The 12,223-nt window shown below is 36.5% G+C and overlaps 1 protein-coding gene and 1 long non-coding RNA gene across 14 annotated transcripts in view; one reads left to right on the top strand and one right to left on the bottom strand.

Annotated features, from left to right (window-relative positions):
* Positions 1-12,223, bottom strand: part of Myo9a (myosin IXa) — a 178,019-nt gene that overhangs the window by 43,511 nt on the left and 122,285 nt on the right. For 7 of the 13 annotated variants that reach the window (XM_006511209.4, XM_006511210.3, XM_006511215.3 and 4 more), the window contains 3 exons: positions 10,673-10,754; positions 9,942-10,157; positions 764-876 (listed from right to left, as the gene is read on the bottom strand). In XM_006511209.4, coding sequence (XP_006511272.1) covers positions 764-876; positions 9,942-10,157; positions 10,673-10,754 — 411 coding nt within the window. The remainder of the gene's footprint in view (positions 1-763; positions 877-9,941; positions 10,158-10,672; positions 10,755-12,223) is intronic. The other 6 variants (XM_017313399.2, XM_006511220.3, XM_006511216.3 and 3 more) reach the window with 2 other exon arrangements.
* The window catches only part of Gm20275 (predicted gene, 20275), a 114,787-nt gene that overhangs the window by 55,683 nt on the left and 46,881 nt on the right, over positions 1-12,223 (top strand). The gene's annotated exons all lie outside the window — the stretch shown is intronic.

Genomic DNA, 12,223 nt, shown 5'->3' with positions numbered 1-12,223 from the left:
ATGCCTTTAAGGAAACATGAAGGTATTCCTTTGGCCACATACATGCAAATCTATAAAGGATATTGATGCAGACATCAGGGGAGTGAGCACTGTTAAGAAAAGAATGCCTCACAAGTGGAATTCATTTACAAAACAAGAACTGTACATATCACCCAGCATGCCATGGGCACCATTATAAACAAGCAGGATAAGGGAAGATTCTTGTAAAGAGAGATGATCTAAGAACTGAGCCTATTAAGCACTCTAGGAGACAGCCCCCTTAAACAGGTGATGGGAAATGATCAGGAAAACAAAACAAAACAAAACCCACAAAATAGCTGAAGCACCACTGCTCTACCAAGAGAAATACACTGTATAAGAACAAACAGAAAGGTTAGGTGCTAAAGCCCATGGCCTATAAACTTAAGACTTAAGTGTACAAAGAGAAATAAAGGGACATAGACTGTAAAATGTTTTTCTTAAAAGCAAATTGCTTAAAATTTAGTATATAAATTATTAAATAAAATCATTGAAATTATTATATTACTTAGGGCTGGAGAAATGGCTCAGCTGTTGACAGCATTGGCTGCTCTTCCAGAGAAGCCAGGTTTGTTGCCTAGCACCCACATGGCAGCTCACAGCTATCTAAATCACCAGTTCCAGGAGAATCTGACACCCTCATAGAAACACACATTCAGGCAAAACACTGTTGCCTATAAAGTTAAATAATCTTTTAAAAACTGAAACAAAGAAACTTCTATTTCTTTATATACCTCATACATACCTTATGTCCAAATCTGAAGCCTTCTGTCTTACTGCCAATTTTGTAATCTCTCCTTGAGACATAGCCTTATGGAGCTTTGCTTGCTCATCAACTGAAGAAAATCGTTGTGATGTCTGTAGGAATTACACATGGCAAAGGCTTAAAATCAGGTAAATATATGATAGCATGACTGACTTACAACTTAGTAATCATCAGTTCACAATTCCTGGCAATTCAGCAAGTATCTCATCAGGAAGTCAGGGAAACAGTCAAGACCATTCACAAACTCAAAAGAATCCAAATCTGAGAAATAACACAACACTGATTAGTATGTTCTGTATCTCTCTCTTATTTTTTTTTGGTTCCTTGAGGTTATTCTTTTTATGGGTTATAGATTATTTTTATATCCATTCAAAGTTTAAAAGAACTAGGCTACACAAAAGAAAACCAAAACATCACTTATGTTCTAAATTATAAACAATTTTTATCAAACTACCACTTCAATTTCTTTTGGCAATTAATTCTTTTGGCAACTGTTCCCAAAACAGTTGTATTCCAGATCTGGAATATTACCAGAAAACCATAGTATACAGAAAGTTAATTAGGAAGGAAAAAAATTCTTCAACTAACCAGAAAAATTTCACAATGTAAACTATATAATTTTAAAAAGAAAAATAAAAGATAGGAATATATATTTAACAAGAAGAAAAAAATCAAGCCATTTACAATGACTGAATTATTCAATTAGAAGGATAGTAAAATAGTACTTATAATTGAACTTTACATAGATGAAAAGGGGAAATAGAAAACAAAAATTTATGTAAAAAGACTCAAACTTCCAGAGATACCACCTCAATATACATTTTAAAAAATAATTCTTCCAAGCCGGGAGGTGGTGGCACACACCTTTAATCCCAGCACTTGGGAGGCAGAGGCAGGTGGATTTCTGAGTTTGAGGCCAGCCTGGTCTACAGAGTGAGTTCCAGGACAGCCAGGGCTACACACAGAAACCCTGTCTCGAAAAACCAAAAAAAAAAAAAACCAAAAAAAAAAAAAAAATCTTCCTTCTACATATTGTCTAATTACATTTCTATGAAGTTCTATGAAGTGAAGGAGGAATTTGAGTAGAAACATGAGGAAATTGTTGATGTTACAGAAATATTGACACTTGAAACATAGGTTTCATAGTTGTATACATACTTCTCAAAGAGCAAACTGTCAAATGATGATCTGTATGTGTCACTGTATGTACTAGACCTCATTTATAAACAGCTAATAAATCAATTATCAAGTCAATAACAATACAATAATACATTCAATTTTAGAAGGATAAAAGATGTAGCACTTAATGTGATTCAAAAGGATATATTCATTATCTATAAACTATATTCCTCAGAAAAACATTAAAGTCAGATATTATTCTAACTAGATTTACATGGGCATTTATCTCTCACATTTGTGTGTACACATACTTTTTCCCCCAGGGGAAAAAAAGTGGAGGCATTATTTTTGGTTCAAATTCATTGAGACTGCCAATCAGCAAGCTTACTGTTTATCCTTGTTTAGAACACAGAATATGCATGTTGGCATAGCTACTGAAAAAAAAGCTGAAGATGACTGATTATGGGATACAGATACTGAAGGTGAATCAAGATACTGAAAGCAAATCAAGATTTCAGGAAGAAAATAAAAAAGTATAAACCTTACAGATCCCCAGTCCATAAAGTGTTAGACAAGCATGAGAGCATGAAGGCCTGAGCTCTAGCCCCAGAACACAAATATTTGATGATGGTGGTGGTGGGTGGTGGTGGTGATGGATTACCAAGTAAGGTGGTGCCTACTTAAAATTCTAGCAGTGGGAAGGCAGAAACAGGCTGATCCCTGGTGTTTGCTGGGCCTGACCAAATTGTTGAATTTCTACTCCAATAAAAGTCTCTTTCACACAAAAACTAATGTAGACTGTAACTGAAGAGCAACACCAAAAATTAATGGTTAAGCTCTATGCGAGTGCACAGACATGCACTCATGTATGAATACTCAAATTCACACACACAAAACAGTAGGGTACTGAAAAGAGTTGCTGTTCCTAAAGACACCTGTATGATGATTCGGTAAGGGTGTGGTGACTGTGCTCCATGCTCTAGGAGGATCTTGGGAATCATGAATTTTGTGCTAGGAAATCACACCAGATCAGAACTATACTTTGAATTGAGAAAGCAATTCTTCTGATATATGAACTATATATAAGCCTAGCTAAGTATCTTTCTTTCTCTGCAGAAGAAATAAGAAGAGGAAGTGTCCCAGAATGTTGCCATAAATTTAAAAAATTAAATAACTGCCTAGAGACTTCATCAAGGTGGACTCCAACTGGGCCAGTGGCTGCTAAAGCATCAAATCCTTTTGAGAGGGTGGAGCTCTACTACCACAAAGGCCTTTTATATGGAAGCCAAATCCACCAAGCTACTGTTGGTGCTGGCCCTAGAAGATGCCTGCATATTCATACTCCTAATCTTTTTTTTTTCATTTTCATTTTTTAATTGCATGTGTGTGAGCATAGGTTTGTACAGGGGGTGGCAATGTGTCACATGTTCCTGGAACTGTAGGTAGAATCAGTGGAGAGTGGCCTGGCATAGGTATTAGGGCCTGAACATGGGTCCTCTGCAAGATCAGTACAAGAACTACTTCCTAGCTTCATTGTTTTAAGTCAGGGTATCACTATGCAGTCCTTGCTGGCATGGAACACTCTACATAGGGCAGGCTGGCCTGGAACTCACAAAGATCTAGCTGCCTCTGCTTCCCGACTGCTAGGGTTAGAGATGTGCACTACTCCTGCTCCCCTCTTATATTTCTGATATCTGGTAAATGCTATTTTAAATGATGGCACAAGGTTGCAATTAGTAAATACTAGCAATGTAGAGGAAACTCAACAAGACAAAATAACCCTATATTCCCAAACAAGTAAATTGCTTAGAGGGGGGAAAAAGGAATACTTAAGATATTCAAACTATAAACTCCCCAAGTAGCTTAAATACATAGTGACATTCTGAAAAACTATCAAACAAGAAAATAACAAAACCTAGTAGACAACTGAAAATAAGAGTACATGCAAACTTCAAATCACTTGCAGACACATAGTGAAACATAATCCCAGCATAAACTTTTATCAAGAATAAAGTTAGTCTAAGGAAACTGTGTAGAAGAACAAAGGGTAAAACTGGAAGTGGCCTTATGATTGACTGAAAGTAAATGGCAGAAAGAAAAGGCCTACCTGAAGCATGAAACACAAAAGAGAAGCTGAACATAAGTAGCTCATACCTGAAATCCCAGTTTTTGAAAGGTTAACACTGAAAAACTGCTGTGAATTTGGACCAGACTTCATTACAGAGTGAAACTTCTGCCTCAGAAAATAAAAGACTTGAAATTGCTAAAGCCATTGCTTCTAGAGGAAGGTAAATTTGTAAAAGGATAAGGAAAAATTCTTTTTGGAGACTATATTATAAATATAAAAAGCTCAAAAATCCAGAATCAAAATGTTAAAAGAGAAAGGGGAATGAAACATTGCTTGATCACCAAAAGAGAACAGGCTTTCCATAAAGAAACTGTATTTTGTTACACTGATAGAGAAGACATTCATAATTTTTTAATCTTATAAACCAATCCAAATGTACAAAATGAATAAATTAAAACATACAACTCCTATACAAAGGTACAATAATTAAGAAATAGAGTATTAAGTTAGAACCAAAATAAGAATCAAACAATTTAGTCATTACAACCTAGAACAGGTGTGTCAGTATTACACCAATGGGTACATTCTTTCTGCCACTGGTATTTAAGTTCTTAGGGTTTCCAGCTGGGTAAGACTGTTGATGCTGTATCTACCCCTGCAGTATACACAGCACCTTCTAACATTATGAAAGGTAGTTAGCAGGGGAACAGCTTGCTGCTCCATGGGAGAAAGTATATATCTGATACTGTAAATCTGGTCAAGAACCCATGGCTGGGAGGCAGAGGCAAGAGGATCTCTGTGAGTTTAAGGCCAACCTGGTCTAGAAAGCTACAATACAGCACTATCTATATAATAAAAAACCTGTCTCAAAAAAAAAAAAAAAAAAAGAAAAGAAAAAGAAAAAGAAATGGCTGAGGTCACAGGTAAGTGAAGACCTCATTACTGTCTTTCAAGTAAACTGGCAAGGCACTCAACTATATTCTCAGTATTTATGTTTATTTCCATAGACAAATGCTATTCTCATCCTTAATCAGAGAGGCTTCTCTTTGCAGTGAACAGCAGTGATTAAAGAGTCTCCTTGCCACTCAAGAGGCATAGAATAAATGATAGTTGACAGCTCAACCCTGAACAGGACATTTTTACCATCCCATCTAAGGTTCATGGAGCATCTAAAAAGGGAGGAGCATAGCATAAGGAGGGGAGGGCTATAAAACACTCTCTTCAAAGCATGCCACAACTGCAAACATGATCTTAAGGTAGCAGGAGTTGCCTACACTGAGCCTGTCAACCACCAATCTTAGATGGGAGGGGCTCATGGGGCTCACTCCCTCCATGATGAACCACTGGCAACTGATAGGTTCTAAGAAAGGAACAGTCATTGTCTTTAGTAGTGTACAAAATAGTTCCAAACTTGGGGCTACATGGTTTGTTAAGATCAGTGGGCACAAAACAAAACAAAACAAAACAAAGTGAATGTAGGAAAGGAGTCTATAAGGAAGAAGGTGAGAACGGAAGTGGAAGAGGGGGAGAGATAAGTAAAGGTAGGTACTTTGAATAAACATGTATCAACTATCAAAAAACAAATGCAATCAATAAAGTAAAATTAACTTGAAAATAATGTATAAGGTACCAAAGAGGGAAAGAAAAACACAAAATTTTAATTGGGAACTACTAAAGGATATAAAAGCAAAAATTGTCAGAGACAAGACAAAGACAAACAAAAGTCACTACAAACAAGAAACAAAATAATAGTAAATATAAAGATAACTTCTCCAAAGACAAAACTAAGACAAGAATTTACATACAGATTCTAGTAGGTATAGTGGATCACTAATCTAAAATGATCAACTTGAAATCATATCCTACACCTGAAACAAAAGTGATCATTCCAAACCAAAAGATCAAATAAATCACACATAAAAGAGAATTAGAATTGGCAAAGACAATACTACATAAAGATATCTATAAAACAGCATTTTCAAATAGGCATAGCAATCATGAACCACTGACTTAAAATATAAATCATAGATACATTAAATATTTTATTACTTTATGTATATGAAAGTTTTGCTTGTATGCATGACAATGTATAACTGTAGGATTGCCTGGATGGTTGCAAACTGCCACATAGGTACAAGAGCAATCAGTGCTCTTAACCACTGAGCCATTTCTATAGCACCTAAATCATGGATTTAATGTAGTCAAGATGGTTCCTAAAATATCAAGGCTACAGAAAAAAAGTTAGGTAAGTTAGCAGTGTTCTAGATTTCCATAACTGAGATATGACTTAACAGCATTTTATGTCCTTCCTGAGTAACTACTGACTGCTAGAAGAGCTTCATCTAAGCAAAGAAATTTGTAGATCAAAGGTAAACACAAAGGGGAGGGTGTTTGTCGGAGGGGAAACCAGGAATGGGGATAACAGTTGAAATGTAAATAAAGAAAATATCCAATGAAATATAAGCTTTCAAAAAAGTATAAAAGTCACAGCAGTGGGAAATTATAACTCTTGCCTACACTCTCCTACAACATCAATGATTATTAATTAACCATCTTCAGATGTAGTGATTATTTCAAATTCCCTTTAGGTGATTAATTTGCAATTGGTTTTAATCCTGTAAGATTGGTGAATTTAAAACTAAAATAGCAGATGGCCATTTCTGCTAAGAACTCATACCATGCTCCCCAGTCAGCAAATATTGGTGACAGCACCATTCTACCCAAGGAAAAAAAATCCATTTTTTAGAAATTCATGCACCCAATAAACACAAATCCACTTTTAAAAAACAAGCATTTTAAGAATGCAATACATTTGCCTTATAAACTAAACAGTAAGATTCACCATCACAGTATCATAGTTAGAATATGACACATTTTCAGAAGCATCAGAAAAACACATTTTAAAACCATTTCTTCCCTTCCCTCTACACCCCCACTCCAGTAAATATCTACTAGCTTATTCTACAAAGCAAAGCTTCCTCATGCAAGCATCCACCAGAAACCAGCACCACCACCTGTTCCTAAAATAGGCTAATCAGGAGAGTAAGAGAGCTAGAGGTGACCGACACACTGTGCAGGAAGGTGCTCTACAACTACGGGCATGCAGTGACTGTCAAGCAGGTGAACAGAGGCTACAACACCAAAAGGAGCTAAAAGCTCCAAGCAGAAAGCCTAACTTCCTGGTTGATCCCAGCGAGAGTTCCCAGTGTGAATAGTATTCTACCACTGAAAAGACTAAGGATTGTTACACAAGAAACTCTCAGGAACAGAGCAGCAGTTATAAAGTGCTAAGTTCTTCCATAAACAATAAACCTATACAGACTAGAGAACATAATTTTTCAGTAAGATTTGTTTGTTACATATAAAATTTTAACTAATACATATATATATATATATTGTTCACTGTATATACATATTCATTATTATAACTCAAGTATAGGGCACTTTCTTTTTTTTTTATTTTAAAGCAATTTTTTTTAGATTTATTTATTGGTTATATGTAAGTACACTGTAGCTGTCTTCAGACACTCCAGAAGAGGGAGTCAGATCTCATTACAGATGGTTGTGAGCCACCATGTGGTTGCTGGGATTTGAACTCCGGACCTTCGGAAGAGCAGTCAGGTGCTCTTACCCACTGAGCCATCTCACCAGCCCCAGGGCACTTTCATAAGTTACTTAATCCTACTGTCAAGAGATCTGAGCTCAATGGATGAATCACAGGGCTCCCAATGGAGGAGCTAGAGAAAGTACCCAAGGAGCTAAAGGGATCTGCAACCCTATAGGTGGAACAACATTATGAACTAACCAGTACCCCGGAGCTCTTGACTCTAGCTCCATATGTATCAAAAGATGGCCTAGTCGGCCATCACTGGAAAGAGAGGCCCATTGGACACGCCAACTTTATATGCCCCAGTACAGGGGAATGCCAGGGCCAAATAGGGGGAGTGGGTGGGTACGGGAGTGGGGGTGGGTGGGTATGGGGGACTTTTGGTATAGCATTGGAAATGTAAATGAGCTAAATACCTAATAAAAATGGAAAAAAAAAAGAGATCTGAGCTCTATTTACATACATTAGGAGTACAGATCATTTCCAACTTCTACAATTTTCAGGTCTATAACTTATTTTGTTTTATCAGGGAGCATGCCCTGCATTTTTTTGGTTTTGTCCTCCACAGAATACCAACATTATTACTTAAAAACTGAATCTAGCCTTTCATAAGAGATGAATACAATCAGAACATTTGAGAAATATAGAAAAATTCTAACTGGATCTAAATATAATTGAAACATAACAGTTTAACCCTCAAATATGTAATGACTCAAAGATCATCGTAAGACTCTTCTACAGTAAACAGACATTAAAGATTAGAGGGCCAATTTATATAGGGAAATAACTATTTCATCAATCACAGTTGTTTTAGTTCCTAATAGACTTAATTAGGGTCTCTATACTGTCATTTCCTAGAACAATAATAGAATAAAGTGTGTGTGCGTGTGTCTGTGTGTCTTCTTCTATCACTCTTTTTCTCACTATGTAACCTGGATAGCCTGGCCTGACAATATGTAGACCAAAGTGGCCTCTGCCACTAAAATGCCAAGCGCTAGGATTAAAGGCACATGTCACAATGCCCGGCTATCTCGTTTTTTTTTTAGAGTCTCTCACTGAATCTGGAGCTTGACCATTTGGTAAAGCTGACTAACCACAGGACCCCTGTAATTCTTCTATCTCTATCTAGCTCTGAGATTAAGGGCTCATACCAGCATGGTTGGCTTTTACATTGGGTACTAGGAGTCTAAACTCAGGACCTTGAACAGCAAGCACTTTACCTCCTAAGCAACTATCTTGGCCCCAAGAATTAAACTCTTTACCCTAAGATAACTGCAAGTACATGTAATATGGTGCCCTAATTTTAGTTCAGATAATAATAAAGTTATATTCTTAGCCAAAATAAGTACAGGTTTTTAAAAACTCAACTGAAATGTTTTAATTTCTGTTTAAAACAAATTCATACTATACATAACCTATATGGCTGGCTTGGCCCAGGATAACACATTTTGCTCATTAAATTATATAGTCTGTACTGTGTTAGAGATCAGGTTTGCATGTATATGCTTGATTCTGTTAGTGTTTTTGATAGGGCTTTGCTTTCTAATCTAGCTTGGCCTTCAACTATGTAGTGCATGTTGGTACCAAAATTTGGCAATCCTCCTTCCCCAGCCTTCTAAACGTGTGATCATATCCATCTTAGTCTTTGAGAGACATGGTCTCACTGTATAGTTCAAGCTGGCCTTGACCTTGAGATAACTGTGTTCCACCATGCCCACTTTCATTATACAAAATTCATGTTTCTTTTCTATTTCTTACCAGAAAGGAGAAGATAGGAACTGTAAAGCTTCCCCTACCCCTAATTTATAAGGGAATAGTCTTTCAGTTAAAGTATGAGTTTATTTAACAGTTATCTTACTCTATATACTAGGTCAGAAAGCTCTGACCAGTAAGTCAAATAAAGCCCATTGCCTAGTTCTGCATATTTATTAAAATGCCATGCCCATTTTCATCTTATTATCTATTATTGCTTTCACGTGGTAGTGGTCAAGATTAAGTAGCTTCAAGAAACTAAAACCAAGATCTACAAAGTCTAAAATATTTATTATCTGGTCCTTTATAAAAATTAAAATTAAAAACTTATGATTCCTACTCTAGACCTTTAAAGGTAAGAGAGTCAACATTTCTACATCAGTGCTAATTTAGATAATCTCAATTTTGCCTAATTTATCATTTGATAGATACAACTAAAGTGCCCCTTATTTGAGTTCTATTAAATTAGACTTAGCTTTTGTTGCTGTGTCCTGAGGCTTCTCATGTACAAGCCATTATATGGAAAAAAGCTGTGAAGGTTAGCTTTAGATTAGCAAAGACTACTCCGAGCAGATGTGCTTGCTGTTTTTTCTTATTGCTGTAAAAATTACCATTTCGGAGTCACTGTGAGAGGCCTGACCCAGGCTGGATACAGGCCCTAGCTCAGAGTGAGAAGCTTGGTCAAGGGAGAGAAGGGGCTCAATAATGTCATCGTAATCATCTTCCTCTGTATCCCCCTCCCCTTCGGCAAAAGTACCTCTAGTCAAGAAATCGGAGCGCGTCCGCGCCATTCGAGCTTTCTTTTTATGGGCCGGTCTGGCAACCTGCTTGACCAAATGATAAAACAAATAACACAACAATGTTTTGTTTTTGTAATTTGGGAGAAGATGCCAATGAAAGAGGGCTCATGAGTGTCTGGAAACTTCCCTCCACCCCACCGTGCCCTATGCCCTGTCTATTAGCAGAAGTAACAGGGAGGACCAAAAAGAACCCATACTCATTATTGTGAACAACAGATAAGGGTCCAAGTTAAGTCTATACCATTCTTCTCCATAGTGAGCTAGGTCACCCTTCAGTACCACAGGTCACACCAAAATCACCTCAACAAACTGTCCTTTTTTGCCTTAGCAACTACTATCTTATAATTTGTACTTTTAAGGTACCATTCTTGACTAGTACACACCTTCCTAATTATAAAAGGCTTATTAGCCTACAGCTTCCTTTTGAATGAATGAATGAATAAAATAAATGGGTAGATAAGGTGTTCTACCTATAAAAACAGTAAATTCCAAAATAATGTGCAATTATTCTAATTAAAAGATAAATAAGATCCAATACTTACCTCTTGTTGCCCGGGCCCTGCTAACTTAGGTTTCCAAGCTGATTCATCTTGTTTGTGGGCTTGAGGATTTCCACTGTGTACACTTTAAATAAAATAAACAGGATTGTGTTTCAATTCCTAGCAGATATTCCTAAAGTATAGCATGAATTATAATTTTGTTTGTCTTTGTTTTTTGAGACAGTGTCTCTCTATGTAGCCCTGGTTATCTCAGAACTCACCAAGTAGTTCTAGCCTTGGGCTCACATCTGCCTGCCTCTGCCTACTGAGTGTTGTGCCACCACACCCTACTATGAAGTATAATTTAAAAGTACAGAACAAGTCAAAGAAGTCTATCAAATTCTATAAATAATTCCAAATCTTAGTCAATCCAGAATCTCATTTATTATATTTAATCTCATATCATGTATATGTATGTGTGTATGCAGGCATACACACATGCATATAAGTAGGTAGTTGCACATGTCTGCATTATCCTGTGGAAGCCAGAGGACAACACTGGATGTTCTGCTGTGTTATTATCTGCCTGTCTCCATTAGATAGGATCTCTAACTGAACCTGGAGTGTACTTTTTTCTTTATTCTTTATTCTTTTTTTTGGCTAAGATTACTGGCCAGAAATCTCCAGCAATGTTCCTGTCTCCACTGGCCACAGAACTAGGGTTACATATGTGTACAGCCACACTCTGCTTTAATGTGGATGCTGGAGATCCAAACTCCGGTCTTTATGCTTGTATAACAAGTGTTCTTAGCCACTGAGCCACCTCCCAAGTCCCCAGATTTATTTTTCGTATCCAATCAACAGTATAATCAAGAATCTACATGCAAGATGAATTCACAGAGGCTCCTGTGATAATCACTGGATATATTCCACTATGGTGGCATACATTTAAGAAAGGTAGCAGCAAAATTAGATAAAAACAAAAGTCAAGGGGCTGGAGGAATGGCTCAGTGGTTAAGAGCACTGTCTGCTCTTCCAGAAGACTCAGGTTCAAATCCCAGCACCCACATGGCAGCTCACAACTATCAGTAACTTCACAATCTGACACCCTCACATACACCTACATGTAGACAAGACACCAATGAAAAGAAAATGAAAATAAATAATTTTTAAAAAAGAACCAAAGTCAATTCAATAATAAGAAAATAAAATTTCTAAATCCCTTCCATCTTTAGGATTCTTGTCTTAAACAGGCTTTTCACATAATTATAAAATATGATAGTAATGAAGATCTTGTTTTACTTTGGGATGTTCCTATTGGTTAGAAAAAAAATCACTTTCTGAACTCTTCTAAGTTTCTAACCACTATCTTACCTTTAAAATGTGAGGCTAATGCTAACAATGGCAGAATAAGAATTGTTAATAAGCAAAATGAAGTATGCGCCAAACAATACAAATACTATAAGACTGGGTTATGAAAGTTTAATTTTGTCTAAAAAAAAAACAGTGGCAAGACTATTTTACCATTAAATTTCTATATTGAAATAGACTGTCAGAATCTGGTGAAAATTTGAGCAGTACCTAGATTTTCATGGCACTAATTAATTTAGTATT

Source organism: Mus musculus, chromosome 9 (assembly GCF_000001635.26).
Source record: "Mus musculus strain C57BL/6J chromosome 9, GRCm38.p6 C57BL/6J".
NCBI lineage: Eukaryota > Metazoa > Chordata > Mammalia > Rodentia > Muridae > Mus > Mus musculus.
This window is presented reverse-complemented; position numbering and strand designations above follow the sequence as displayed.